Raw genomic sequence first — 27,828 nt, 5'->3', positions numbered from 1 at the left:
CGTCCTCCGGGCTGTTCTGCGCAGGCTCAGTAGTGCATCGTAGAAATAGAACACAGCAATTATATATACATAATCAAGAAAAATAACAAAAGATGAGAGCGTATGCTCTCCAAAGAAATCAGCAGTCGAGACTATGGTACTATGCACTAAGCACCCTAGCACTTTATAGTTTGCCCGGACGACGGCTCCATTTCAAGGGAGCTGAAACATGTCGGTTTTGGTGGGGGGGTTCTTTCTTTATGTTTTGAAGTAACTCAGCATTAGTGAATTCATGGTATAGGGTAGGGTTCACAGAGGTCCTCAGAAATATAGCCATTTATGAACCACTGTGTAAACACATACTAAGCCACCCAACCCTGTTTACTGAAGTAAAATGAAAAATATTTGAAACAATTTTATTGTAATACCAGTAAAAGTTGCGTTTCAATTTGATCCTAGACAGCTTCCTAAATTGTGTATCTTGTGAAATTCAGACGTGTGTATTATGTACCAAATAAGAGTCAGGTAAACTGGGGAATGATCGTTTATCAACAAGAAAAGTAATAGTGATTTTTAACTTTTGGATTGCCTGGCTTATTACTTGTTTACCAGATAAAAATAAAGAATTGATTTTTGATTTTATGCCCGACACTTTCAAGAGAATCTGAAGTGAAAGGGATATGGAGACATATTTGAACAATGCCAGTTGCGTGGCTGTCCTGGTCATCTCTTCAGATGTTGTAGTGTCTGAATCACACACCTGAAAAAATAGAATTTGGTCTGCCTGCTCTATACTGAAAGATCACCTGGTGTGAGGTAAATGGGGGCTGACCTATTGATTTCCTTTTAAACAATACCTGTTGCATGGCAGCCCAGCCGATCTTTCATACATTAGTAGTGTCATACTCTCATCTGGAACAAACATGCAGCTAATCCAGTCATACCGAAGTCAGAAACACCTGATCTGCCGCATGCTTGTTCAGGGTCTATGGCTGAAAGTATTAGACAGAGGATCAGCAGGACAGCCAGCTAAACTGCATTTTTTTTAAATAAATAAATATGGCAGCCTCCATATCACTGTCACTTCAGTGGTCCTTTAAAGCAGTGTTTCTCAACATTTTATTGGTATGTACCTTTAAAACCTGTGTACTCACCAAGTACCCCCAAGCATAGTAACCATTATGACAAGTATCCCTTAACAAATATATATTGAATCGTAGTGCATGATAATGGTTCTAAACAACTTCCAATAATTTACTATTGCTTTTAATTAGCTAAAATACTAATTTGGTGTTGTTTAAATAAGATTTATAATTTTCTAAAACTCTAAATTGGTTATTCTTGGTTAAGTGTATCAAGCCCGAGTACCCCCTGGAACCATCAGAAGTACCCCCTGGGGTACGCGTACCGCATGTTGAGAACCTAGGTTTTAAAGAACAACTGTAAGAAGAGGGATTTATGGAGACTGCCATATTTATTTCCTTTTAAACAATGCCAGTTGCCTGGCTGCCCTGCTGATCCTTTGCCTCTAACACATTTAGCAATACACCCTGAATAAGCATGCAGCAGATCAAGTGTTTCTGACATTATTGTCAAATATGACAAGATTAGCTGCGTACTTGTTTCTGGTGTGATTCAGACACTGCTGCAGCCAAATAGACCAGCAGGGCAGCAAGGCAACTGGTGTTGTTTAACAGAAAATAAATATGGCAACCTCCATATCCCTCTCCTTAAGGTGGCCATACACTGGTCGATTTGCCATCAGATTCGACCAACAGATAGATCCCTCTCTGATCGAATCTGATCAGAGAGGGATCGTATGGCTACCTTTACTGTAAACAGATTGTGAATCGATTTCAGCCGTTCACAATCTGTGGTGGTGGTGATGCTGCCGCTAGCGCCCTCTACTGTTTAAACTTCCTGCCGGGACAGGAAGAAGTGAAGCCTGCTGGATCTGGAGCCCAGCACGGAGACGGAGCAGCGGTGACCGGGGGGAAACACGCCGGTGGAGCAGGTAATGTATTGCAGCTGTATTGCGTCGGTCGTCGTGCACTCGAACGCCGCTAGTGACGCGCTCCCTACCCGTGGGCGATCGACGGTAATTTCCCGCACGGAGCGATCGACGGGAACGATCTATTTTGGGACGAAATAGATCGAAATTCAATGTTAATGATTTGACAGCAGAATCGATCCCAGTGATCGAATCTGCTGTCGATCGGCGGGGAATCGGCCTAGTGTATAGCCAGCTTTACAGTTGTCCTTGAATCTATGCAGTCTGATCAGTCCTAACCACAGATGTTTCCAGGCAATGAAATCCTAGAATCCGGGTTGCTGTGGAAGTTGACTGTTGCAGTTCTGCTGAGGCTGTAGCACTTCCATGGCGATCCAATGGAGTAGAGGTGAATTGATGGAGCTGGAGAGCACATTGCTGTAGCTTATTCAGTCATACTTTTTCTTCCAGACAAAAGACTTCATTCACTCGGAGCTGCTGGCGTACCTCTACTCATCCACCGACCAGAACAGCCTGATGGAGGAGTCTGCGGACCAGGCGCAGAGACGAGATGAAATGCTCAGGATGTACCATGCACTGAAGGAGGCACTAAACATTATCGGGGATATTACCACTAGCACCATTACCACCCCTGTCCCTCCTCCAGTGGATGACACCTGGCTGCACAATGCCAACGCTGGCTACAGGTCAGTGCTCAGACTTCACATCTACAGCAAGCACCCCTTTTTTTTTTTTTTTTTTTTATATATATATATATATATAGAGAGAGAGTATTAAAGTGAGTCTACAGCAATTTGTAAAAAAAAATTAAAAAATGCTCACCTATGGAGAGGGAAGGCTCTGGGTCCTATAGAGCCTTCCCCCTCCTCTCATGGTCCCCTCGTTACAGCGTCAGCTCCTCCGTTCAAATCTTCCACCGCGGGAGGCCTTGGAAGTCTTCAGGAACCCAAGTGCTTCTGAAGACTGGCGGCTCCATACTGTGCGCTGAGAGAGCGCGCTCGCGCATGCACAGTATGGAGTGGCCCATCTTTGGGAGGACTCTGTAGAGACCTGCGCTGGTCTTAATTTTTCAGACCCGCTACCCGCATCCAACCCGCAACCAGCTTTCTGGTGAATCTGGGACCCGCAACCCAATTTAAAATCCAAAATGGGTACCCGAACCCGACCCGCATTTAATGTAACCCGCAGGTTCCCGACCTGATGCCCTGTGCGGGTCTAATTTTTCAGACCTGCAGCACCGCTACTCGCACCGGATCCGCAACCCACTTATTGGCGAATCTGGTATGCAGACCCGCTACCCGCACCAACCCGCAACCCGATTAAAATCAAAAAGGGTACCCGAACCCGACCCGATGCAGGCCTCTAGCACTCTTGAAGACTTCTGAATCCTCAGGCAGTGGCAGAGAGCAGTGTCCGACCCATCGGTCAAAGACTAACGGGGGAGCCAGCGGTGGAACATGGGACCAGGAGAGGAGCGGGAAGACTCCTCAGGACCCAGAGCCTTCCCTCTACTTAGGTATCTGTTTTGCTTTACAAATTGCTTCAAACTTCCTTTATGGCCCTAGTTGAGTCATGTGGATTTTTAATGCATAAAATGTGGAAAATGTCATAATCAGAAATGCTCAAAATTTTGCATCATTAATCAGTGTTAGTGGGTGTGGATATAGATAATGGCAGTTGTTGCTGCCAGCAGTAACGGTGATGACCTGCAGGCTCATTGTGGATCAGACATCATGAACAAATTACACAGCAAATATCCTGTTTCTTGATCTCTCTTCTCTTTAACTTCCCACTTCGCAATGTATTGATTTATTTTTTTCCCCTTTTTTGCTTAAGTTCCAGCCCACCCGCACAGAGGAGGCCAGTTTCCAACATCATGCCCCCCAGCCGTCCTCCTGCAGTGCGAGGTCCAACGCCAGGGCCACCCCTCATACCTGTGCCTGCGACGGGTGCTGCTTATCCTCCTATCCCCTCTCGCCCAGGCCCGGCCGGGCCATTCTCAGCTGCTAACCAGGACCCTTTCTCCGCACCTCCGCAGATCCCAAACCGACCAGCCCGTATTCCTCCAGGCGTTCCGCCTGGTGTGCCCAGGTAAGGAGTGTCCCAGTCTGCATGCTGCTCTGTGTGATTTCCATGCATGATAATCCGCTCTGTGTCTGCGCACTGACTCTGATAACATCACTCTATTGCTTTGTGGAGATAGTCTGCACAGATCTGCGTTCTGACTTCTGAGGAAACCGCCTACAGAAATAACAAGCAAACGTTACTTCCAATAAATAGTCACTCATAAGTAGTTTCAAAGCTTAATTCTGAAAGGTGCTCTGATGGGAGGGAAAGCTGCAGGCTGGTGTCACATGATTAGCTGAGCAGCCTATGGATGGATAGTGTATTGGTTAAGGGCACCTCCTTTAACATGGGAGACCAGGGTTCAAATCCTGGCTAGGGTCAGTATCTATTCAGTAAGGAGTTTAAGGCAAGACTCCCTAATGCTAGGAATACACGGTACGTTTTCTACCGTGTAATCAAGCTGCTGGATCGATTCCCGCTCGTCCCCGCGGGCGCTTCTTATCTTCTTGTTTTCTTCTATTGTCCTGCCCGCAGTATCGAGCGGGGAATCGATCCGGCGGGTGATCGGGCACGTCTGATTTTATCAATCGAGCCATCAAAGCATACAAAGCGTACTGTGTATTCCTAGCATGACACAGCAGGGTGGCCTCATGAGCGCTTTGAGTCCGACAGGAAAAAAGCGATATACAAATGTTTGGATTATTATTACTGGATTATTATTATTGGATTATCATGAATGGAGTGGGAGAGGAAAGGGCAGGACCTTAACCTTCAGAAATCAGAAGAGGATTAAATAGTCATTTTTACACACACACACACACACACACACACACACACACACACACCCACACACACACACCACACACACACACACACACACACACACACACACACACACACACACACACACACACACACACACACACACACACACACACACACACACACACACACACACACACACACACACACACACACACACACACACACACACACACACACACACACACACACACACTTAAAGCAAAAACTGCCTGCTTAAAGCAAAAATAGTCACATGCTGACTTTGGTAGAGCAAGGCCTCTGGGTCCTCCAGAGGATTCCCCCATTTCTCTTCACTTCGCCACTCAAGTGCTGGGACCTCTCAAAGCTCGCGGGCGCTCTCCTGTACGTGAATACCCACAGCCGCACTGCAGGTGGCGGCTCGCGCTCTACCGCACCATGCTCCATTTACAAAGGCGTGTCAACGAGCCTCCAAGGGCTTCCCTCTACTTAGGAAAGTACTCGAATGTTTTTTCCCCTTCAGGTACACTTGATCTTTTTGAGCAAAACACTTGCGCTTTTAAAAGCGCTAGTGTCATAAAAGCCTATGGGCCCATTCTTACTTGGGCGATTTGCGCTAATTGCCGCAAATTGCCCAAAATTGAAAAATGCAAATGCGTAGCCTGCACCATTTTCAGGCGGTTTCCCGGTGATTGCGTTTTAGTGCTATAGAAGCGCTAAACGCGATCGCGGAGAAATCGCTGCACTGTCCAGTGATTTTTCCACGTGAAATCGCAGAAAAATCACTCACGCAAAACGCTGACAAAAAGTGTGAATGGGGCCTTAAAGCCTCAGTTCAGTTAGTTTTGTTTTGCTTTTTTTTGTCATGCGCAGCAGCTGCCTGCTGGGGGTGATCAATGAGATGCAAATATTTCTGAGTTCATACAGAATTATGTACATTTTTATGCAAATATATGCAGCTTGAAAATAGACCAATCAGTTTAAACCTGGATGGGACTTGATTGGTCCATTTGCAAGCTGCATATATTTGCATAAACATTTACATAATCCTGCATGAACTCAGAAATATTTGCATCTCATTGACAATCCCTACTGCCTGCTGACTCTTGAACGATTCTCCCTTTAGTCACATGGGCAGGCCGAGTGCAGCGAAGTTGCCCTGTCACGCGTTCCTACGGACATCCAGCCATTAAAGTGGTGCAGCAGGGACTTCCCTTTTCAATTTTGCTTAAAGCGGACCTGAACTCAGAACGTCCTCTGCTCTAAAAGATACTCAACAGCATAATAACATTTAAACAAAAACATTTCTCTGTTACAGCCGATACAAATCCTAAAATAAATCTGCACTGTTTATACTTCCTGATTCATGGAAGCAGACATACTGTTAAGTCTGCTTTCAAATGAGCTCATCTGCCGACATGTGACACGGAAAGATCAGATTACAATTTGTGATTAGGCACAGATGAGGGGGAATTGGACAGCCTAAACCCTCTAAATACATACAGAGTGCATTACTCGCTGTTTTCCTTCTGTCCTGTGCAAGAGTTCAGGTCCACTTTAAAACTGCAATTTTTGTTACACTTTATTTGTTGCTGAATCACTTTGTCTGAACTATGTTTTATAAATCACATCAAAACTCTAAAATAAAAATGAAACAAAAACACAGCTAAGCTGGTTCTGGCTAGCTCGGCAATGCCCCCTGCACTGCTGCCTGCTACTGTTGTAGTGGTTCTGACCATGGTAGAGGTACCACTTGGTGTGCATATTAGTCTATTTTTCCTGAATATTTTATGGACATGCGTGATCAGCTTTGGCCACTATAATCCTGAGCAGGTTACCGTGTGTATAACCAGTTCACAGACAGCAAACCTTGTGCTTCAGTCCAGTTTACTAAGTTGACCAATGACACAATGAACGTTGGTCACCTTATTAACACCATTTTGCTGCTAGTGATTGGTAAGCAGAGCCGGGACAAAGTCCTCCAGCACCCAAGGCTGAGACGCATAAGTTTGCTGCTCCATCCTTCCCACCCCAGCAGTTCCTCACTGATTGCTATTATACTAAGAGGCGCCCCAGAGCCCCCAACACCTTCATCTCTAGTTATCTGGTTTGCAGTCTATGTATCCCCTTTTCTTATTTCTCTCTGCTACAAACACAATAGGGGAATGATAGCTGAGTGAGTTGTGTGCCCCTCCTATACTGCGCCCTGAGGCTGGAGCCTCTCTCGCCTCTGCCTCAGCTCTGTTGATAAGGAAGGTGGATTATACCAAGAGGGATGGAGGTGAAACTGACCCCTATCCCTTATGTTATGCGTGTCGCTATTGCTAGATAATTAAAAACATAATTCAGTTGTATAATGTTGCTAAGTGTTAGATATATTTTACAGAATCGTAATACGGTAGTTTATTTACAACTTGAATCCAAACAAAAATAATGCAGCTTCAATCAGAGATGCCCTTTTCTGTTGTAGTGTTTCATCTCTCCTACACAGCAACACCTCCAGTTATGTGGCTGAGCGCAGAAGAAGTCACTCTGTAGGAGCAGCGAAACATTTGCTAGAATAAAAAGTGTCCAGTTGATGGTGGTTATGTAACTAAAGGTTGCCAAACTAGAATGCTCCCAAAATGCACCACATTATGGCACCTGCCATGATCCTGAAATTTCATTCAGACACCTTGAAAGGGAAGCAGCTCCCTCTGGTTGTACTAAACTACGCCCACACTATTTGGCCAATCACAACGCTTTGTGCTGGAGAGGGTGCTGTGATTGGAGAACTGTTCCCTATGAAGTTTCCTGCTGGGTCCTCTCAACTAAAACCTATTTTTAATCCTCAGATAATTATACAGGGTGGCGTTTGTGTGCCAGGCAGGAATTTCCTATGCCTCAGTTGCACACTCGCAATATTAACTGGGCCTGCAACTTAAAGTGGATCCGAGATGAACTTTTACTCATTGCAGAATTGTGTTCCTTTCCTATTGTTTATAGGGAATTCCTCAAGCCAAATACTTTTTTTGTTTTTATAATCTAATTCCCTATAAACTAAACAAGCCACGCCCACAGGTTTTCAGAAAGCCAAGACAGTAGCAAGGGCTCATGGGAGCTCAGTCTGGGCAGGAGGAGGGGGAGGTATTACTAGCCAGAGATTTCAGAGGGAGGAGGGGGGATTCGTTTTTTTTGCTCAAGATGCAGATAAGCCTGCCTCTGTGTAATGTTTACAAACATGGCTGCTGTCGTGGTATCACAGGAAGAAATAATCATATTCTATTAAAGCTTTTTGCAGCTAGATTTGCTGTGTAAACTATCTAAACTTTAGATAAGATATATAGACAAGTTACTTGTTATAGTTAGCTTTTCATCTCGGATCCACTTTAAGTTATAAACTTCATGTACACATGTAAACTTAATGTAGCACAAAAAAGTTAATTTAAGCCTCATTTTGTCCAAAAACATCAAAAAGTTTATTGTGGATAACCTCCAAGGACTACAACCATACCTACAGACTGTTAAAAACCGTTAAAAACACGTGGAACGATCTCAATGTAAAGGGGTCTTCCCTCACACACATGCCACATCTGCAGCGATCACTCATGCCCAGGGTAACCAAATAAGTGTGCCCACTTGTGAATACAGGGACTCAGCCGGCTGTTAATCACTTTGCAATCCGCAATAATGGAAGCTGCTTGATAGCTAGAAAAAGCCTATGATAAATGTACTGCTTGAGACCAAAACATCAACAGCCGTCGATTCACTGATTGTAATTTCCTACACGGCTTTGACAAAAAAGTTCAGTTCAGATTAGTAGCTGAGCAAGCAGAGCAGCCATAGCGTGTTAATAAAGCAGAGTTCCTTAGGCTGCCAAGCAATAGGGTCATGATAAAAAAGCGCAGCATGTAGAGTCCAGCACACAGATGTTATAACTTCCAGGGACCTCAGAACCCCCGAGAACTGCGTCCCTTTGGTCGTTATGCATCCAGTTAGCACATACTCGTACTCACAGGGCCCGCTCGGGCGTACGTTAAAAAAGGGCGCCGGGAAAAACGGGCGCAGGGTTTTAAAAGATAATCATGAATAACGTTTAAAAAAAATTTGTGTTATATTTCGTTTAAAAATAATGTTTTATAAAGTTATAAATCATTAAATAATGTGTATAAAATCGGCAATTTTAAAAATGTTAATCTTCCCTGTTTAAAAATTGAAATTTATAATAACGTTTTATAAAACATTAATAAGAATTTTACTAAAGCTATACCTAACCCTACTCTCACACAGAACCCTCCCTGTACCTATCCCTAACCCCTAGACCCCCCTGTTGGTGCCTAACCCTAAGACCCCCCTGGTGGTGCCTAACCCTAAGACCCCCCTGTTGGTGCCTAAACCTAAGACCCCCCTGTTGGTGCCTAAACCTAAGACCCCCCTGGTGGTGCCTAACCCTAAGACCCCCCCTGGTGGTGCCTAACCCTAAGACCCCCCTGTTGGTGCCTAAACCTAAGACCCCCCTGGTGGTGCCTAACCCTAAGACCCCCCCTGGTGGTGCCTAAACCTAAGACCCCCCCTGGTGGTGCCTAAACCTAAGACCCCCCCTGGTGGTGCCTAAACCTAAGACCCCCCCTGGTGGTGCCTAAACCTAAGACCCCCCCTGGTGGTGCCTAAACCTAAGACCCCCCCTGGTGGTGCCTAAACCTAAGACCCCCCTGGTGGTGCCTAAACCTAAGACCCCCCTGTGATAAGCATTAATAACGTTTTAAAAAAATATGGTGCGGTTTTTCGTTTAAAAATGTAAAAAAAAATTTTTTAAAAATTGTACGGTTTTTCGTTTAAAAGTAATGTTTTAAAAAATATTGTACTGTTTTTCGTTTAAAAATAATGTTTTAAAAATTATAAATCATTAAATAATGTGTAAACATGAGAAACAGTTATAAAACATTAAAAGTCTCCCGGCGCCGCTTTTAAAACGTTATTTTTCTCCTGCGCCCTTTTTTCCTGTTGGGCGCCGATTAAACGATATTTATTATGGGAGTGAATGGCGGCGCCCTTTTTGTCCACCTGCCTCATGCGCCCAAATTTCCTGCTTCCCCGCTCGGGCATTACACCAACAGATAGCAGTGATTTCTGCCTTTAGATCACCCCGCATTTGGACAGTGTGACCACAGGGATCAATAAAGGCTAGTGTAGCTCCACACCTTTAGCCTTGCGGCCCTCACCAGATGACGTTCAGTTCCTTCCCCCTTACCCCAAATGAATCGGCACTTATTCTAGCGCATTTGTAAAAAAACAACCTATTTTTGTTCTGATAATCGCACGTCATTGATTGGCTGATGCACTTAAAGGGATACTGTAGGGGGGTCGGGGGAAAATGAGTTAAACTTACCTAAGGCTTCTAATGGTTCCCCACAGACATCCTGTGCCCGCGCAGCCACTCACCAATGCTCCGGCCCCACCTCCGGTTCACTTCTGGAATTTCAGACTTTAAATTCTGAAAACAACCGCGCCTGCGTTGCCGTGTCCTCGCTCCCGCTGATGTCACCAGGAGCATACTGCACAGGCCCAGTATGGTGTGTACCTGCGCAGTATGCTCCTGGTGACATTAGCGGGAGCGAGGACACGGCAACGCAGACGCAGTGGTTTTTAGACTTTAAAGTCTGAAATTCCAGAAGTGACCCAGAGGTGGGGCCGGAGCATCGATGAGTAGTTGCGTGGGCACAGGATGTCTGCGGGGGACCATTAGAAGCTATGGGTAAGTTCAACTCATTTTCCCCCGACCCCCCCCCCCCCCCACAGTATCCCTTTAAAGCGGAACTGTAGATTCAAATTATACACATTGTTTCACTTACATGGGGCTTCTGCAAGCCCCCAGCAGCTGTCCTGTCCCGCGCCGAGTCTCCACGAGTCTCCGTTCCCCCGCCGCCGCTCCGTCCCGTACCTCGACTTGTAAGTCGGGGCCAGCGCAGCCCTGACAAGCGTATCCTTTCTTCATGTTCCCCTCTGCAATAGCGGGGAACGCGAAGAAAGGATACGCATGGCCAGAGCCGAGCAGTGGCCCGGCAACGAAACCGAAAGTAGCTGGCGGCGGGAGAACGGAGGCTCGTCGGAGCAGCGCGGGACAGGACTGCTGCTGGGGGCTTGGGGAAGCCCAGGAAAGTGCAACAATGTGTTTAATTTGAATCTACAGTTCCGCTTTAAACAGTGAGTACAGCAACTGAAATAATCTGCACCTATCCATCTAATATGTTACACTTACACAAATCTACTAAATTAATTCAATTTGGTGATTCCATATCATGACCTATCCTGTTGATTCATATGCATTGAAATTTTTACTTCTATGTCAATTGCTAAGGGGACCGCAAAACTTTTATTGAATTTGGCACTAGATGAGCATCTCTTTCTACATTTTTAAAGAGAACCCTAGGTGGATGTTCGTGGGGCAGATGGAACACAGAGGCATGTTCTCTGCCTAATGACACGCCTCTGTGTCCCCGCACCGCTGATCTCTGTCATTATTTGTCACTAACTTGGAGGTAAACACAGGGGAGAGAAATTCCCTGTTCAAAACGCCCACCAGGGGCATTCCTGCAGGGTTTCCTGAACTGCCATTGGGCAGCCCACTCTCTGGCCATGCCTCCTGCCACCTCCCTGCACGCTATGAGAGACAGTCTCTCAGTGCAGCGTCGGGACCCACAAAAGTGAAAGTGGGCCATTACGGCCCACGGGAGCAACGGTTTTTGCAGCTACCTGATCCGTTCAGCCTCGCAGATCAGGTAGCCTACTTTTTTCTTTTTTTCTTTTTTTTTTCTTCATTTTTTTTAAACCCACCCCCCAAAACTCAAAATGTTTACTAAGTTGCAGTCATCTGGGGTTTTTTTTTTTTTTTTGTTTCTTGCCCAACCCCTGCCCTGCTGGAGGATTAGACTGATTATTACGACTACACGTAAGACATGATTTCCAGCACTTTAAATAGTATACTGAACAAGTAACATCACTGTAGTAGGGGTTTGGTGATTATTGTAGGCACCAAGAGCACCTAAATGAGAAGTAGAGAGAGTACAGGAGACCACTATTGCAGTATCGTTAGGTATAAGGGGACAAAAGCATAGAAGATTGTATACTCACAAAGGTGTGTTGCAGTTCACCACCGTATGTTGCAACCACCGTATAAGCCTGCAGGGAATTCGCTGTCACCGCTTGGTGCTCCAGGTCCTGCCGGAAACTGGACGGTCGCTCTCCTGCAGTTCGATTCACTTTCCAGAAAACTAAAATTGTATGGAGGTCTGATAGTGGGTTGGAGGCACCCAAAATATTAGTGTTAAAACTTTAAAACATAACATGTAAACCAAAGGTAATCGCTTACCTCTCCAGAAGATAGACACCAGGTAAACTGGAAAAATATTTGTAAATAAAATTGACCACGCTTTTCACGGGTTATGGCCCGCTTCCTCATGTCAATACTAAATACCTTGGCAGCATAAGGAGTAGAGTGTAGGCAGGGGAGGACTGGGACCTTTTGGCCTGGAGGGAAAACACAAACTAGAGGCCCATTTTCACAGCAGCCCGGGCCCAAATTACATCACACACATGTGCTATATGCCAAAAGTCACATGGGAAATACAGCAAGGACACATGAGGGACAGCGTGACAGATAAAGTATAATGCACTAGCGGTGGGGGGGGCGGGGGGGGCAGATAAAACATTTTGAGTTCCAACGGCCAGGGTTTCCGTCGCATTCATTGTTTGTGATTATCACACTGGATTGACCACATCAACCCGAGATTTCCCAGCATCTCAGATCGATACTTTCAACCAATTTCCACCCGAAATCAGACAGATAATTTCCCACGGACCCTGCAGGCAAGCCTCTGCTCTGCATCTTGCTGTATATATTAACCAACTTGCCCACCCTCTACTCTGTAATTAGGCATTGATTTCCCTCGGCCAGCCTAGTGGTTCACATTGCCTTATACAAAAACATGTACCAGGAACTGTACGAGCCCTAAATCATTGAGAGGCAGCCTGGGGGGGGGGGGGGGGGAATAGCCCCCCTTCCCCCCCTTCCCCCCCTTCCCCCCTGGCCAGTCCTCCCCTGAGTGTAGGCACCTCTATTTTATACCCCTTTATGCTGCTAAGGCATTTTTTGTATTTACTTGAGGATGTGGGCCATGACCCGTAAAACGCATGGTCAATTTTTTTTTAACAAATATTTTTCAAGTCACATCACTGGCTGTCCCCTAGTGGGACTCAGTCTAATGTTCCTGCAGTTGAGATTTTTTTGTTATGTTTTTGGCTCCTTTCACACCATTTCTATTGCAGTGTGGCACACAGGACATTATATTCCTATTGGGCGATCACATTGATTGCTATGCGGCGGGTTCCATCAGGATAACGTGCTGCGTGCAGTGTGTTTACAGGGTAACATGCGCAATTGTAGTGGCAGTGAAGTATTGTACTGTACACCTTACTGTATGCATTGCAATGCCACAGACTTGTGGGAGGAAACCCACACCAACTGTGTGCAGACCAATCTGACTGGGATTCAGAACTAGTTATACCTGTTGAACCTCCTAAATAAACAGAGAGAGGTGGATTTCTTTAGCAACTAGATGGGAAATGAAGACTAGTTTTTATTGTGGTCTGTGCAAGAGTTCACGTGCGCTTTAGCTATTCTACGTCTTTTATCAAACAGAGACTGGGTGTACTATTGCTAGTGTTATCTATAGCAACATGATAATTCGATAACAGTTAACACCATAAGTAACTGTACTGACCTCTAATGCGAAAATGCTAACTGGAATGAGCATGATGAATAACCTGACTTATGATTTTCAGTAACCACACTGCCTTTGGGAGGCTTATATGGCATATATGATGACCACTGTTTACATGCCTTACTTAAAATCGCTGTATCTCTTGCCCTTTCTTCCTTTTTGCAGCCGAAGACCACCCGCGGCCCCAAACCGACCCACCATAATTCGACCTGCGGAACCCTCCTTACTAGACTAAGCATCTGGAGGGGCCCCTGGGGCACTAGCGAGAAATTAAGGCTCTGTCGGGAAAGGAGGATTATACGCTGGGTGTCAGTCTCCGTTATCAAAGACGCCGTGTCTTGCCCAGCTGTGTAATCTGTCAGTGTTGTTGTTGTTCATCAGTCCAATAGAAATAGACTTTCTTCATCTCATGAAATCCATTAGGTTGACAAACCTCTCGCTAAGTGTTGGTGCATGTTTGCCTGACTCATGAGTATGTTTTCTGAACTGGAACCTAGCATGAGGGAAAGGAGACTCCATTTTGATTCTGTCAAGCTTTACGCTGGCAGTTTTCCTGTCTACTAAAATGGCCTCCGTCTTCCCTCAGTCTCCTAGAATGTCTGCTACACTGCACACTGAACCAAGAAACAACATTCTCGCCATTTATGGCACAAAATGGCCATCCCTTTGGACACAAAATGGCTGCCACTTTCCTATAAAAACACTGAAGAGCTATGAACTTGGTTTGAGCCCAGCTACCCATATTTCACTGAGTTTGGCCACATGTCCTCCCTCAGAAAGTAAAATGGCTTCTGAGCGAAGGAGCCCATGTACCCCAAAATGGCATCCTTCCTTTCCACACAAGTATGAGTGGAAATGCCAATACCTTTCTGGAATGGATTTACTGAGTGCCAAAGTCTATTTCTATCACAGTAGCTTTTGGTCTGATTCTAGCAGATGTCGAGATGAAATACAGGGTTTAATTCAATGTTGAGTGGAAAAAAATATGTAAGTTTTCACAGAGGAGAAACTTAGCGTTACATCAAGCATGTGTAATATACACTGTCCAGCTTGTGCTGGATTTCTGGCCCCCCTTTATTTAACCAGTAGAGTATTTAAGCCATTTCTGCAATTTCCATACGTAGAAGTGACTTTGATTTCTATCCTGATGAAATTTATGTACAGTTTTTTTGAACTTTGAGATAAAATTTGCATTTGTTTTCATATGTATTTAACAGTCTATAAAACCTATATCCTGTATGATTTTTTTTCCTACAGAATTCATTTTGATTCACCTTAATCAGTGCCTTTTTATGCTTACGGGTTGGGGCAGAGGATTGTGGGTAGTGCGAATGGAGAAAACCAAACATGATTTGGAACAACCAAACTATGTTGTTGTAATAGTCATGACAGACTGAACACAGCTGTAACAGGAAGTGTGAAGGCAAACAGCAGAAACTGTACTTGGGTCAGGACGGTTTTTAAGTGTTGGAGTATACAGATTAAAGGCCAGCTTCAACCAGAACTGATTTTTTTTTTTTTGTGCTTTAATCTGTCAGATTTTTCAGTGTCTGTAATCTAAAACTGCTGTTTCTTGTTTCGGCACCACACGTTGTCTACATTCATCTATGATAATATCCAGATCCTTTCCTGTGTTCTCAAGGAACATCATAATATGGGGCCTACACTGAAAAAAAGAGTCCAGCTTCTAGAGCTTTGCCTGTGCCCTCCACCTGTGGTCCAGAAATTGAAAAACAAGATCCTTAGTGTCAACTGAGATGCTCCAACCGATTACTGGACAAGGGATACAGCTACAAATTAGTCTTAAAGGGATTGGTAATTGATTTGTAATGTGGCCAGTCACTTACTTGAGGCTTTTTCTAGCCCTCTGTAGTCATTCTGGTCCCTCTGTCATTCCCCCTGCTCTGTTCAGCTGCTGTCCCCTTCAAAAGCTGCCCTTCTTGATCCAGCTCTCGTGGCTGGGAGCAATCTGCATGCTCAGTAGCTATTTTTACTTACTGCGCAAGTTTGTGAAGGGGGCCGCGCATGCAGTGTTCATAGGGGGACAACCGATGAATAGAGCTGCCCAGAATGACCGTGAGGGACCAGATGGACTTCAGGGGGCTGGAAGAAGTCCCAGGTAGGTAACCGGCCACATTATCATTCACATAAAATTCTCTAGCATACACGTCTTTGATGGAGCAGAGTGGTGGTTACAAGCAGATAGGCACCGTGTATAACAAGTTAGAACTCTTTACTGAAGAAAAACATGCAGAGATAAATCAGACACCTCCATCAGGAAATGCAGCTTACTTAGAGCCAGGGCTGTGGCGTCAAGGAGTCGGAGCAATTATGGGTACCTGGAGTTGGAATCGGTAGTTTCATAAACCGAAGAGTCAGTCGGATGATTTTTGTACCAAATCCACAGCTCTGGTAAGTATTAAGGAGTTGGAGTCGAGGAGTCTGAGTTGGAGCAATTTTGAGTACCCGGAGTCTGAGTTAGTGGTTTCATAAACTAAGAAGTCGGATGATTTTGGTACCAACTCCATGGCTCTGTTTAGAACAGTGGAACACAGAGTGAACACAGGAAAATTGAGATACCATAAAGATCATTGCAGCACTTTACTTTTTGCAGTGACATCTTGTGGTTGCTTTTCTATACTGCAGTTTAGGTATTTCTGGTGATACTGGTAACAGTCTTGGTAGAGTTAGTACCAATTTATGGGGGGGGGGGGGGGGAGGTTCTTTGAATTGCATTATTCTGCAGTATAAACTGATGGTGGCTAGACGTAGATTGAACACTCTGCACAGATTGCAGACTATTGCAGTGATGGTCTTTGGGGCAGGAAGTTACCAGTGCTTGGCTTCCTGAACAGGTACCATACTTTACAATAATTAAACATTAGTTGATAAGGATTTTTAAAGAGACAAAAACAAGCTCTGCTGTAGAACTCCCACGGTACACATGGAGATCATGTGTACCTGGACTGAGAGCTTGAAGATCACAAAGTGGCTACAAGGACTTTTTCATGTAATAAGCTCTAGAACCAGCCTGACATTATGGTGCTCTGTTAGCTAAGAAAAGATCTTCTCACGTTAGACTTGGGAGTCTGTCCCACGTATTGGTCACTGAATAGAGGCCTTGACTTTAGGCCCCTTTTCCACGAGCAGTTGATAGCCTCTCAAACTCACAACTGCTTGCTGCTGCCTGGTTACTGCTCACTGCTGCCTGGTAACTGCTTGCTGAGCACACAGTTCAGCTGCCTGTGGAAACGAGCCCTTAGAGCTGTGTCCCTCCCCATTCTATTATCCGCAGACGGCACCTGGATTGGGGGTTGAAGGAATGATTTGTTTAATGATTGGAAGGGAGAGGGCAGAGCTTGAGCATATTATTTTTAGCTATTTATTATAATTCAATTTCTAGAAGTGTGGTTAGCAAGCAAGCTCCCTGCTGTTCTCACTAAGCAGCCCGCATCCAATGTCACTACAGCGGGCTCTAGTGGTCATCAGGAGCAGTAGCAGACGTTTGTAAACACAGCTCTCAGCAACTGTAGGCCTCAAAGACTGGAAATTTCACATTGCTCTGAGATGCACACCACATGCTGGTGCCTTATGGGAATCTGAAGACATAACAACAAAAGTTGTTTAGGTATGGTTCTGATCCAGCTCTGAAACATGCCTGAAGAAGAAACTTAGTTTCGAAAGCTTGCAAAAGGTATCACCTAAACAACTTTTGTTGTTATGTCTTCGGATTCTCTCCATGACAAATTCCGGACCACACGCATTTGGCTTCATTATGGGAATCTGACACCTCTAGTACTAACCGGATGTAGCAGAGCATGGCATTCCTTGCCTTAAGTATACTGTGAAAGCCATGCTAGCTAGTGTGCTATGCACAGCTTACTTTTTACCTAAGAGACTGTAGGTCTTAAGATGGGCTGCAAAGAAGGCAGATGAGTTTTTAAATGCTTCCTTATTCCACAGAGGTGGTGGATGAGGTTTGCTTTTAGAAATACAGTCACAGTTGCAATTCATTTCAGATTGGCAGATAATCTCCTGTACATGCCTGAAACATCCCCTCCTGTTTTTATAGTTACACAAGTGTTTAAGCAGGCCATACACTCATTCTCCTGTCTATATTCTGCTAATTTGAATGCTCTGATCGAATCGGCGAGATAAAAAAAAAATTCAAGGCCCTGGCAAAACCTCTCAATAAAGCGGACCTGAACTCAGAACTTCCTGTCTGCTCTAAATGATAAACCGCATTATTACCTTTTTAAAGAAACACATTTATTTGTTACAGCTGATACAAATCCTGCAATAAATCCTTCATGGATGCAGACATGGGGGTTAACTTCCTGTGTTTACAAATTAGTTGCTCTGTCGAGGCATTGACGCAGCTGAGAGATCAAATTACACTTGTCATTAGTCACAAGTGAGGTGAGGGGGAATTAGACAGGCCAAACCCTCTAAATACATACAGAGTGCATTTCTCTGTTTTCTATCTGTCCTGTGCAACAGTTCAGGTCTTCTTTTGACAAAAGCACGGATCTTAAAATGGCTATCTAATCTAAGAGCAAAGGAGAAGTGTATTGAATATTCTGTCTACAAGTCCTCCAATCCGTCTACCTGTAAGGATAGCTTGATCATAACATCAGATTTTGTATCTACAGTAGAGGAATCGGATATTCCCAGCTCAAAGCTAAGAAACATTTCAACTGCATGGCACTGGATAAAATGTCAGCATTGCCTAATGTGGCTGCCATCCATTGGGAAGTGGATTGGACAGTGATCTTGTGGGGGCAGTATGCATACATTTTGAACAGGCTCTAAGGCTGAGGATTATTAGCTGCTAAAGTCAACAGAGCTGTTCTTCAATAAAAACAATGGCATACTTTACCGCAGTGCTGGCTAACTTACTGGACACAGTGGGCCAGGTTCCTGGGATTTTTGGTTTTGAGGAGTCGGAGCAGCAGTGTCCTGTCTTTGGGGGCGGAGCCAAGCAGAGAGAAAGAGGTGGTCATGGCAGAAGTACTGAGAGGAGTGACACAGCAAACAAATGGGCTACAGCAAGAGCTCACAATGGTCGGATGTGGCCTGCTGGCCCCATTTGGACAGCCCTGCCCTGTTGTATGCCATCACAGTATAGAGGGTTTGGGTTTTTTTTTAATTATAACTTCACTACTTTAAAATATATATTCCAAGTATTCAAAAGTAAGCTTTAAAGGAAACCTGTAACATGCTTCAAAAAAATGTTCACTTACCTGGAGGTCCTGCCAGCTCCTTGTGCCCACACCGTCTCTTGACAATCGTCCTGTCACCCGCTGTGTCACAGTTTCGTTACCGCCAACTTACAAGTCGACAGCCACTGCTCCTGCGTGGACCCCGACCGTTCCTGGCGAGGTGATCGCAAATGAGGACGCGTCTGCAGCCAGGGCTGCAGAGTGGACGTGATCTGTGGTAACGAAACTGAGCTGCAGCGGGGAATCGGGGGAGCGTTCAGAGTCTGCACGGGCACAGGGGGCTTGGCAGAAGCACCAGGTAAATGAAACTTTTTTGGTGGGGGGGGGGAGGGCGGCACATTACAGGTTTCCTTTAAACTTTCTATCAAATCTGGATTTGAAACCTATCAGTTGCATAAAATTGGGGAGAAAAATAACGCAACTCCTAACTCTGTACATGTACTGTGTCAAATCAAAGGAGTAAACAGAGAAGTGTGGCCATAGGTCAGTTGGGCTTCCATCCCAGGTACTGAGTGTAATGAATAAGCTCTGTTCAAGCTGCGTGACCACCCCGACAGCTGAATTTTTCAATGCAGGGAAACGCTGATGAATATTTTACCCAAATTTCTCATGAATTTTTAAGCTCTCCTTGTGCACACTATACAATATCGTAGTTCCGTTTTTAAGACTCCATGCACATTATGCGTTTTTGCAAAAAATTTTCTCCATTGAAAGCAAGTGCGTTTCAATGGCACCATAGCCATCCAATAGTGCGTTTCACTCTTGGAGGAATGTACATTTCTTTGTATTTTCAAACTTGCAATATTTCGTGATAGATATCCTTTCACCGAAGGAGCTAAGTTATTGTACTCTAGGAGACGGAACTTAATTTGCACATTCTAGCAGACTATACCTTCCTTTGCTCCAGGTTTGTTTTTTTTAAAGTTATACTTTATATATTCCCTCCCCCAGAATGGTGCGGTCGGTCCTGGAAGAGAATTCATGACAAGATGAGAGCACTTAAAGGGACTCCGAGCAGTGCAGAAACTATGGAAAGATGCATATCATTTTAAAGCTCTCTTTCTCTTCTTTCCAATGATACATAAACCACCGCCCTACGCCTTTTAGTTTTCGCTATTTTCGCGATCGAAATTGCCGCGGCCGCGACTTCGAACGCGAAAATAGAGAAAACTAAAAGGCGTAGGGCGACGATTTAGGGGTCGTCAGAAAGAGGAGAAAGAGAGCTTTAAAATGATATCAATCTTTGCATATTTATATTGTATTTCACAGGGTGACTTTTTCTCAAAGTCAGCAGCTCCATTCAGCAGAAAAAGTCGCCCTGTGTAATACAATGTAACTATGGAAAGATGGATATCATTTTACAGCTCTTTTTCTCCACCTTCTGGCGACCCCTAAATCGTCGCTCTACGCCTTTTAGTTTTCTCTATTTTTGCGATCGAAGTCGCGATCGCGGCAATTTCGATCGCGAAAATAACAAAAACTAAAAGGCGTAGGGGGGTGGTTTGAATATCATTGGTAAGAGGAGAAAGGGAGCTTTAAAATGATACCCATCTTTACATAGTTTCTGCACTGCTCTGAGTCCCTTTAAAGTACACCCGAGATGCATTAAAAAGAAAAATTCATACATACCTCCCTCGCCGCTATCCTCCGCCTCCTGGATCCTCAGCTATCCTTATATAGGAGAGAACAGAGGTGCCAAAAGGATAAAAGGGGTTTTAAAGGAGCTTAAAAGCCAAAAATTTGGTAATTAGAGGAGGCAGTGGTGGACTTACCTCCTCCAAGCAGACACAACACGACTGTACATTCAGTCTATTAACGAACTCCAGATAAAACAAAGCACATCACAGAGGTGCCGAGTGTTGTTTGTTTTGCTAGATGCTGTAACTCCTTTTTCTATTGCCTGAGGAAGCGGTCACTGACCCGTGAAACGCGTTGCTTTGTTTTATCTGGAGTTCGTTAATAAATAGACTGAATGTACAGTCATGTTGTGTCTGCTTGGAGGAGGTAAGTCCACCACTGCCTCCTCTAATTACCAAATTTTTGGCTTTTAAGCTCCTTTAAAACCCCTTTTATTCTTTAGGCGCCTCTGTTCTCTCCTATATAATGTATCCACCCTGGGTGGAGGGTTGCGACCCTTTCTACTATCTACAGAGAGCGACTTCTTATTCCTGAGTGGGGTCAGGATAATCTCACCACCTGCCTTTACAGTGGTTGCCTATTGGTGACCCATGCTTGTGAGTATAACAACTATTACTCTTTGTCATTATCCCCTTTGTCAATACATACTACACTATTGGGGCTCTTGGTGTTACTCTGTTTATCAGCTGTCCTCCTGGTAACTTTGGCCAGTCGGTGCAGTGCGGCCACGCGCGCTTCCGCGGCTGGGAGCGTTCTGCGTATGGGCAGTAGTACTGCGCAGGCGCAGAACGCTCCTGGTTAGGGGAGTGCATGCGAGGCTGGGCTGTGTATGCGCAGTAAGCCCCAACTCCCGAAGTTACCGGGAGCCATAAATGGAGGAATGAGGCAACAGAGAACTGCAGTGAAGGAGCCATCAGGCTGGAGGAAGCCCCAGGTATGTATGAATTTTTCTTTTTAGTTCATCTCGGGTACACTTTAATACTGAGAGAACATCAGCCCGAGTGCCCCCACCTGTTACAATGCAGGGAACTTTACACTTACCCAGCTGTAGCTAGGCGGCAGTGGCTGTCTCCTGTGGTGGTGGTTCCAGTCATGCTTGGTTTTTCCAGCAGTGTCAGGTCGGACATTACACTGTGGCCTGTGTGACAATTCTTTGTATATTGCTAAGGAGCAGCTGGCTTGTTACTACCGAGAAAAACTGTGTACAATTAGCTCCCTGTTCTGTACCTTATTAATAAACTAAAATAAAGGGAACTTTCTCCTTCTGGTGGCTGGTCATTTCACTTTCTGGGTGTCTGTCTCACTGAGTTTGTTCTCCTCATTACTTTATATTACAGTGCATACCTCACTGTTTCTAGAACAGTCCTCCCACACTGTATTGTATATGACACTTTCTTATACCTCATCCTATTACTTCACGTAATCCCTCCCTGTATTCCCTCATAAAGCTCTATAATCCATCTCTAAACCAGCTAGTACTCCATGTAATCCTTCCCTAATGCTTCATAATACTATATTAGAATCCCTCTTTGTGACACCTGCCATTCCAGCCTGGTCTTTCTAGGTTTCCATTTAGCGCCTCTGTTTATTGCTGCCTCTCAGTCCTGTTATTCATATCCCCTCAGTATTGCTGTTCCCTATAACTTGTCCTGGTAGAATCAGAATCAATTTATTTTTCGCCAAGTAAGTTTGCACCTACAAGGAATTTGTCTTGGCAGTTTCTTAACAAAAACAATACAAGGACAGACAGTGTGAATATTACAAGTTAAGGACATTATAAGTATAGTGGCAGTAAGCAATGTGAGAATTGTTCATGTTTAGTTCTGTGCTGATTACTTTCAGTCCTAGCAGCTCTAACGTGGTTCAGCATGAAGTATGGCTACCGCTTGAGGAAAAAAACTGTTCCTGTGTCTAGAGGACTAGACTCCAGATAAACACCAACCTTTCAGTAACCCCAGCCATCACTCCACGTCATCCCTCCTTGTTTCCCCCATTTCATTCTGATAAGTGTTCTGTGGCATTTTATTGTTCCTCAGAAGTCCAAGATTCAATACCCTTAACGGATGACTAAAGCGAGAGGTTGCCATGTTTATTTTCTTTAAAGAAATACCAGCTGCCTGCAGTCCTGCTGATCCTCTGCCTCTAATAATTTTAGCCTGTACAAGCATGCTGCAGATCAGATACTTCTATCAATATTGTCAGATCTGACGATTAGCTGCATGCTTTTTTTCTGGCGTGATTCAGACACTACTGCAGTCAAATAGATCAAGTTATTTCTAATTAAATAGGGACATACTGTAGCTAAACTGTCAAAACTGCTCTGGTCTGTAAGTGGGAAACGAGGTCTGGATGTGAAGTGGTTAAGCAATACCAGTTGCCTGGCTATCTTGCTGAGCCTCTGCCTCTAATACATTTAGCCATAGACCCTAAACAAGCATGCAGCAGATCAGGTGTTTTTGACATTATTGTCCGATCTGACAAGATTAGCTGCATGCTTGTATCTGGTGTTATTGAGACACTGCTGCAGCCAAATGGATCAGCAGGTCTGCCGGGAAACTGGTATTGTTTAAATGGAGGGTTTGCAGAGAAATAAAAATACTAATCCACTTACCTGGGGCTTCCTCCAGCACGTGGCAGGCAGGACGTGCCCTCAATGCCTCTCCGGCGGCTCACCTGACCTTTCCAGGTCGGACTTCTGTGCGCTCCAACGTGCGTCTCGCGCTGCCGTCATCGGACGTCTTCCAGGCTTTACTGCGCAGGCGCAGTAGTTCTGCGCCTGCGCAGTACAGTCCGTAGGATGTCTGCTGACGTTAGTGCGACCGCGTGAGACGCACGTTGGAGCGCACAAAAGCCTGGCCAGGTCGGGTGAGCCACCGGAGAAGACCGGGAGCCTCCGGAGCGGCATCGAGGGCACGTCCTGCCTGCCACGTGCTGGAGGAAGCCCCAGGTAAGTGGATTAGCAGTTTTATTATTTTTTTTAAACAACTCAGTGGATCTTACCTTTAAACGGAAATAAAAATGGCAGCCTCCATGTCCTTTACACTTCAGTTGTCCTTTAAGTGCAAATGTACAGTAAAAAAAAAAGGGGTTTATTTGACCGTGTCAGATGTATAAAGTATAACTTTTATTGCACTGTGCATAAGAGAAAAAGGCCTACCGGTAAATAGAATTTATCAGAATTTTTCTATTTGTTGTTTTTTCTCTTTTTTTCCTCTTTAGCACTGTGCAGTAAAAGCTATATAGTAGACTTGTGGACTGTCCAAGAATCCCCATTCTTATAACCACAGGATATGTTTTGTTACAATGTGCTAAGAGGTGGGCTCTTTTTATATACTGAATTGCTGTATTATTTACAAATGTGGGAGTAGGCACTTAGACACTTCATATACTATAGTGTCTTCCCCAACATGCTGATCCCTTCTCCCCCCCCCCCCCCCAAAATAAAAAATCAACCTCCCCCACATTGCCATTCCTTTTAACACTCCCCCATTAAGTTTCAAACAGCTTGATCTGTGCCCTTCATGTAACTTTCCCCTGTAGCACCTGTTATCCCACACAGCCATTCACCTGTACATGACTCCTCCATACCGTGCTTCAGAGCATCATGAAATCTTTACATTTTACCTTTTTCTTTTCTGTATTAACCTATTCTACTATTGCTGAAATATCTTTAAAGTGGACCTGAACTCAGAACGTCCTCTCTGCTCTAAAATATACACAACGGCATAATAATCTTTAAACAAATAACATTTCTCTGTTACAGCTCATACCAATCCTAAAGTAAATCTGCACTGTGTCTACTTTCTGATTCATGGAGGCAGACATATTGTTTACAGCCTGTGCTTTCAAATTGGCTTATCTGCCACAGGCAGTCATGTGACACGGGGGAGATCAAATTACAACTAGTGATTAGACACAGATGAGTGGGAATTACACAGGCTAAACTCTCTAAATACATACAGGGTGCATTTCTCTATTTTCCTTTAGTCCAGTCCAAGAGTTCAGGTACACTTTAAGGCCTCTTTCACACCAAGACGTTGCGTTTTAGGGGACGTTAAAGAGACTGTAACATCAAAAACATCCCCTGGGGGGTACTCGCCTCGGGTGGGGGAAGCCTCCGGATCCTAATGAGGCTTCCCACGCCGTCCTCTGTCCCACAGGGGTCTCGCTGCAGCCCTCCGAACAGCCGGCGACAGACCCGACTGGCAATTCAATATTTACCTTTGCTGGCTCCAGCGGGGGCGCTGTGGCTGCTTTCGGCTCCAAACTACACGGAAATACCCGATCTCAGTCGGGTCCGCTCTACTGCGTAGACGCCGGAAACTTGCACCTGCACAGTAGAGCAGACCCGACGGCGATCGGGTATTTCCGCCTACTTCAGAGCTGACAGCCGTCAGAGCGCCTGCGCAGGAGCCGGGAAGGTAAATATTGACGTCATCTTTTACGGAGGGCTGCAGCGAGACCCCTGAGGGACCGAGGACGGCGTGGGAAGCCTCATTAGGATCCGGAGGCTTCCTCCACCCGAGGTGAGTACCCCCCAGGGGATGTTTTGATGTTACAGATCCTCTTTAAGGTAGCATAACGTGCCCCTAACGCAACGCATGGTGGTGTTGAAGTTGGACGTCAGATTGAGCGGCGTTATGAGGCTCTTGGTGCTATCCTGGGAAGTCCGGATCTTTTCAATGATTCGTATCGGATCATTGAAATGATCTGGATCTTTGAACTGAATCTTTGAATCATTCTACTAGGGAAGCAGGGGTGCAGCAGAGTGAGAGGTGCAGGAGAATGAAGGCACATTGGGGGTGCTAATGGGGAAGGGAGAGATGCAGCAGAAAGATTGTGCACAGAAGCTGCAGTTCCTGTTTCTTCCAGACATCCACTGTGAACCGAATCCTTCATTGTGATGATCCGGATGATTCGACTCACAAAAAAAATTCAAATTGTTCGTGATCTGGACAACACTACAGTGCAGTGAATATTAATTAGCCATGTGGCTAGGAACAATAGAGAACTGAGCATGGGCAAACAATCTAATGCAGCTAAAACCACCTATAACGCACTGCATGCTGCACCTTCTTTGAACATCCAGCGTTACACTGTAACGCAACGTGGGCACTGTGAACAGCCCATTGATTTTTCATTACTGTGAGTTGGGCTGTGTTAGTGCGCCTGTAATGTCCCACTGTGAAAGCAGCCTAAAGGGAAACTGAGGTGAGAGGAATATGGAGGCTACCATATTTATTTTTTTAATTGTATTATTTTTTATTATTACACCATATAAAGCACTAAGATATCACACAGCCCTGTACAATAGATAGGGGAGACAATACAATGGAAAACAAGCGTTTGCTTTCTTAAAACAAAAAGAATTTGTGATAATTCAGGTTGGAGTGAGCTCTGAGATGTCTCCCAGTGCATCACTGCTGAATATATGCAAATGAACCATTGTCGTTAAACAATGATGCAAAGATTGCAAGGTAGGGATAAATATAGACTAGTCGCTGAGTCCATATGGCCGTGGTGAAGAGCACGTGGGAAGAGGTCCCTGCCAAATAGGCTTATAACATAAGGGTATTCATTTTAAATCATCCCAGTTGCCTGGCTGTCCTGTTGCCCTTTCATGCATCAATAGTGTCTGACTCACACACCTGAACCAAACCTGGGACTAATCCAGTCAGACTTTAGTAAGAGCACCTGATCTGCATACATGTTCCGGGTCTAAAGTATTAGAGGCAGAAGATCAGCAGGACAGCCAGGTAATCTGCATTGTTTAAAAGGAAATAAATATGTCCGCTTCCAAATCACTCTCACTGCAGGTGTGTTTTAACCTTAAAGGGGAACTGAAGAGAGAGGTATATGGAGGCTGTCATGTTTATTTCCTTTTAGACAATACCAGTTGCCTGGCAGCCCTGCTGATCCTCTGCCTCTAATACTATTAGCCATAGCCCCTGAAAAAGCATGCAGCAGATCAGGTGTTTAAGTGGTTCAGACTTATAAGTCTGATCTGACAAGACTAGCTGCATGCTTGTTTCTGGTTTTAATCAGATACTACTGCAGAGAAATAGACCAGCAGGGCTGCCAGGCAACTGGTATTGATTAAAAGCAAATCAACATGACAGCCTCCATATACCTCTCTCTTCAGTTCCCCTTTAAAGCCCATTGCTAGATCTACTTCCACTTGTCTTCACAGATCAATAAGCTTCTTGCCTAGTATTGTACGTCCTCCTTATGTCACCAAAGCATCTCTGACTATCAGACAGCTGGTGTTATTAGGCACCAAGACACTAGCTGCAGATGAGGACCACTGTCGCAAAAATCATAACATTTACAGCGCATGTAAACATATATAAATAAGAGGACAAGGAAAATGCTTTAAATTACTTTTCTCCTATGTTGCTGTCACTTACAGTATGTAATAGAAATCTGACTAAACCGTCAGGTTTTAGACCAGCTCATCTCCGCATGGGGGATTCTCAGTGTTTTATTTATTTTAAAAAGCACTTTGTGAATGGCAGTTGCTCCATCCAAAAAAAGTGTGCAGCCAACAGGGAGGCTGGCTAACATCTTGGTATAGATCCTTTTCAGGGAATGTTTTGGGTTGTTTTTTTTTTTTTTTAAGACTAAAGGCCATGCTGAGAATCCCCCATGAGGAGATGAGCTGGACCAAAACCTGTTGGTTCTGTCAGATTTCTACTACCTACTATAAGTGACAGCAACATAGGAGAAAAGTAATTTATGGCTCTTTTTACTCTGGAAGAAACGTACTTCTCATTTGTATGTGTTTACATGTATTTTAAATGTTACACTTTTTTGTGATATTGGTCCTTTAAGTCCTGTAAGTTAAAGGACAACTGAAGTGAGAAGTATATGGAGGCTGCCATATTTATTTTCTTTTAACCAGCTGAGCGGTCTGGACGAGCTCAGCTCGTCCAACACCGCCAGTGGCTGCCGCTCAGGCCCTGCTGGGCCGATTTTGATGAAATAAAAAGCAGCACACGCAGCCGGCACTTTGCCAGCCGCGTGTGCTGCCTGATCGCCGCCGCTCTGCGGCGATTCGCCGCGAGCAGCGGCGAAAGAGGGCCCCCCTAGCCGCCTGAGCCCTGCGCAGCCGGAACAAAAAGTTCCGGCCAGCGCTAAGGGCTGGATCGGAGGCGGCTGACGTCACGACGTCGGCTGACGTCGATGACGTCACTCCGCTCGTCGCTATGGCGACGATATAAGCAAAACAAGGAAGGCCGCTCATTGCGGCCTTCCTTGTTTATTCTGGGCGCCGGAGGCGATCGGAAGATCGCCTCCGGAGCGCCCTCTAGTGGGCTTTCATGCAGCCAACTTTCAGTTGGCTGCATGAAATAGTTTTTTTTTTATTTAA

General features: G+C 44.9%; 1 protein-coding gene across 4 annotated transcripts in view; it reads left to right on the top strand.

Annotated features, from left to right (window-relative positions):
- DNM2 (dynamin 2) overlaps positions 1 to 27,828 on the top strand; it is a 237,259-nt gene that overhangs the window by 194,167 nt on the left and 15,264 nt on the right. For 2 of the 4 annotated variants that reach the window (XM_068274340.1, XM_068274343.1), the window contains 3 exons: positions 2,441 to 2,676; positions 3,827 to 4,081; positions 13,765 to 14,843. In XM_068274340.1, the coding sequence (XP_068130441.1) occupies positions 2,441 to 2,676; positions 3,827 to 4,081; positions 13,765 to 13,834 (561 nt within the window). In that variant the 3' untranslated portion in view covers positions 13,835 to 14,843. The other 2 variants (XM_068274342.1, XM_068274341.1) reach the window with 2 other exon arrangements.

Source organism: Hyperolius riggenbachi, chromosome 3 (assembly GCF_040937935.1).
Source record: "Hyperolius riggenbachi isolate aHypRig1 chromosome 3, aHypRig1.pri, whole genome shotgun sequence".
Taxonomy (NCBI): Eukaryota; Metazoa; Chordata; class Amphibia; order Anura; family Hyperoliidae; genus Hyperolius; species Hyperolius riggenbachi.
Note: the sequence above shows the minus strand (reverse complement) of the source record. Positions and strands in the feature narration are given on the sequence as shown.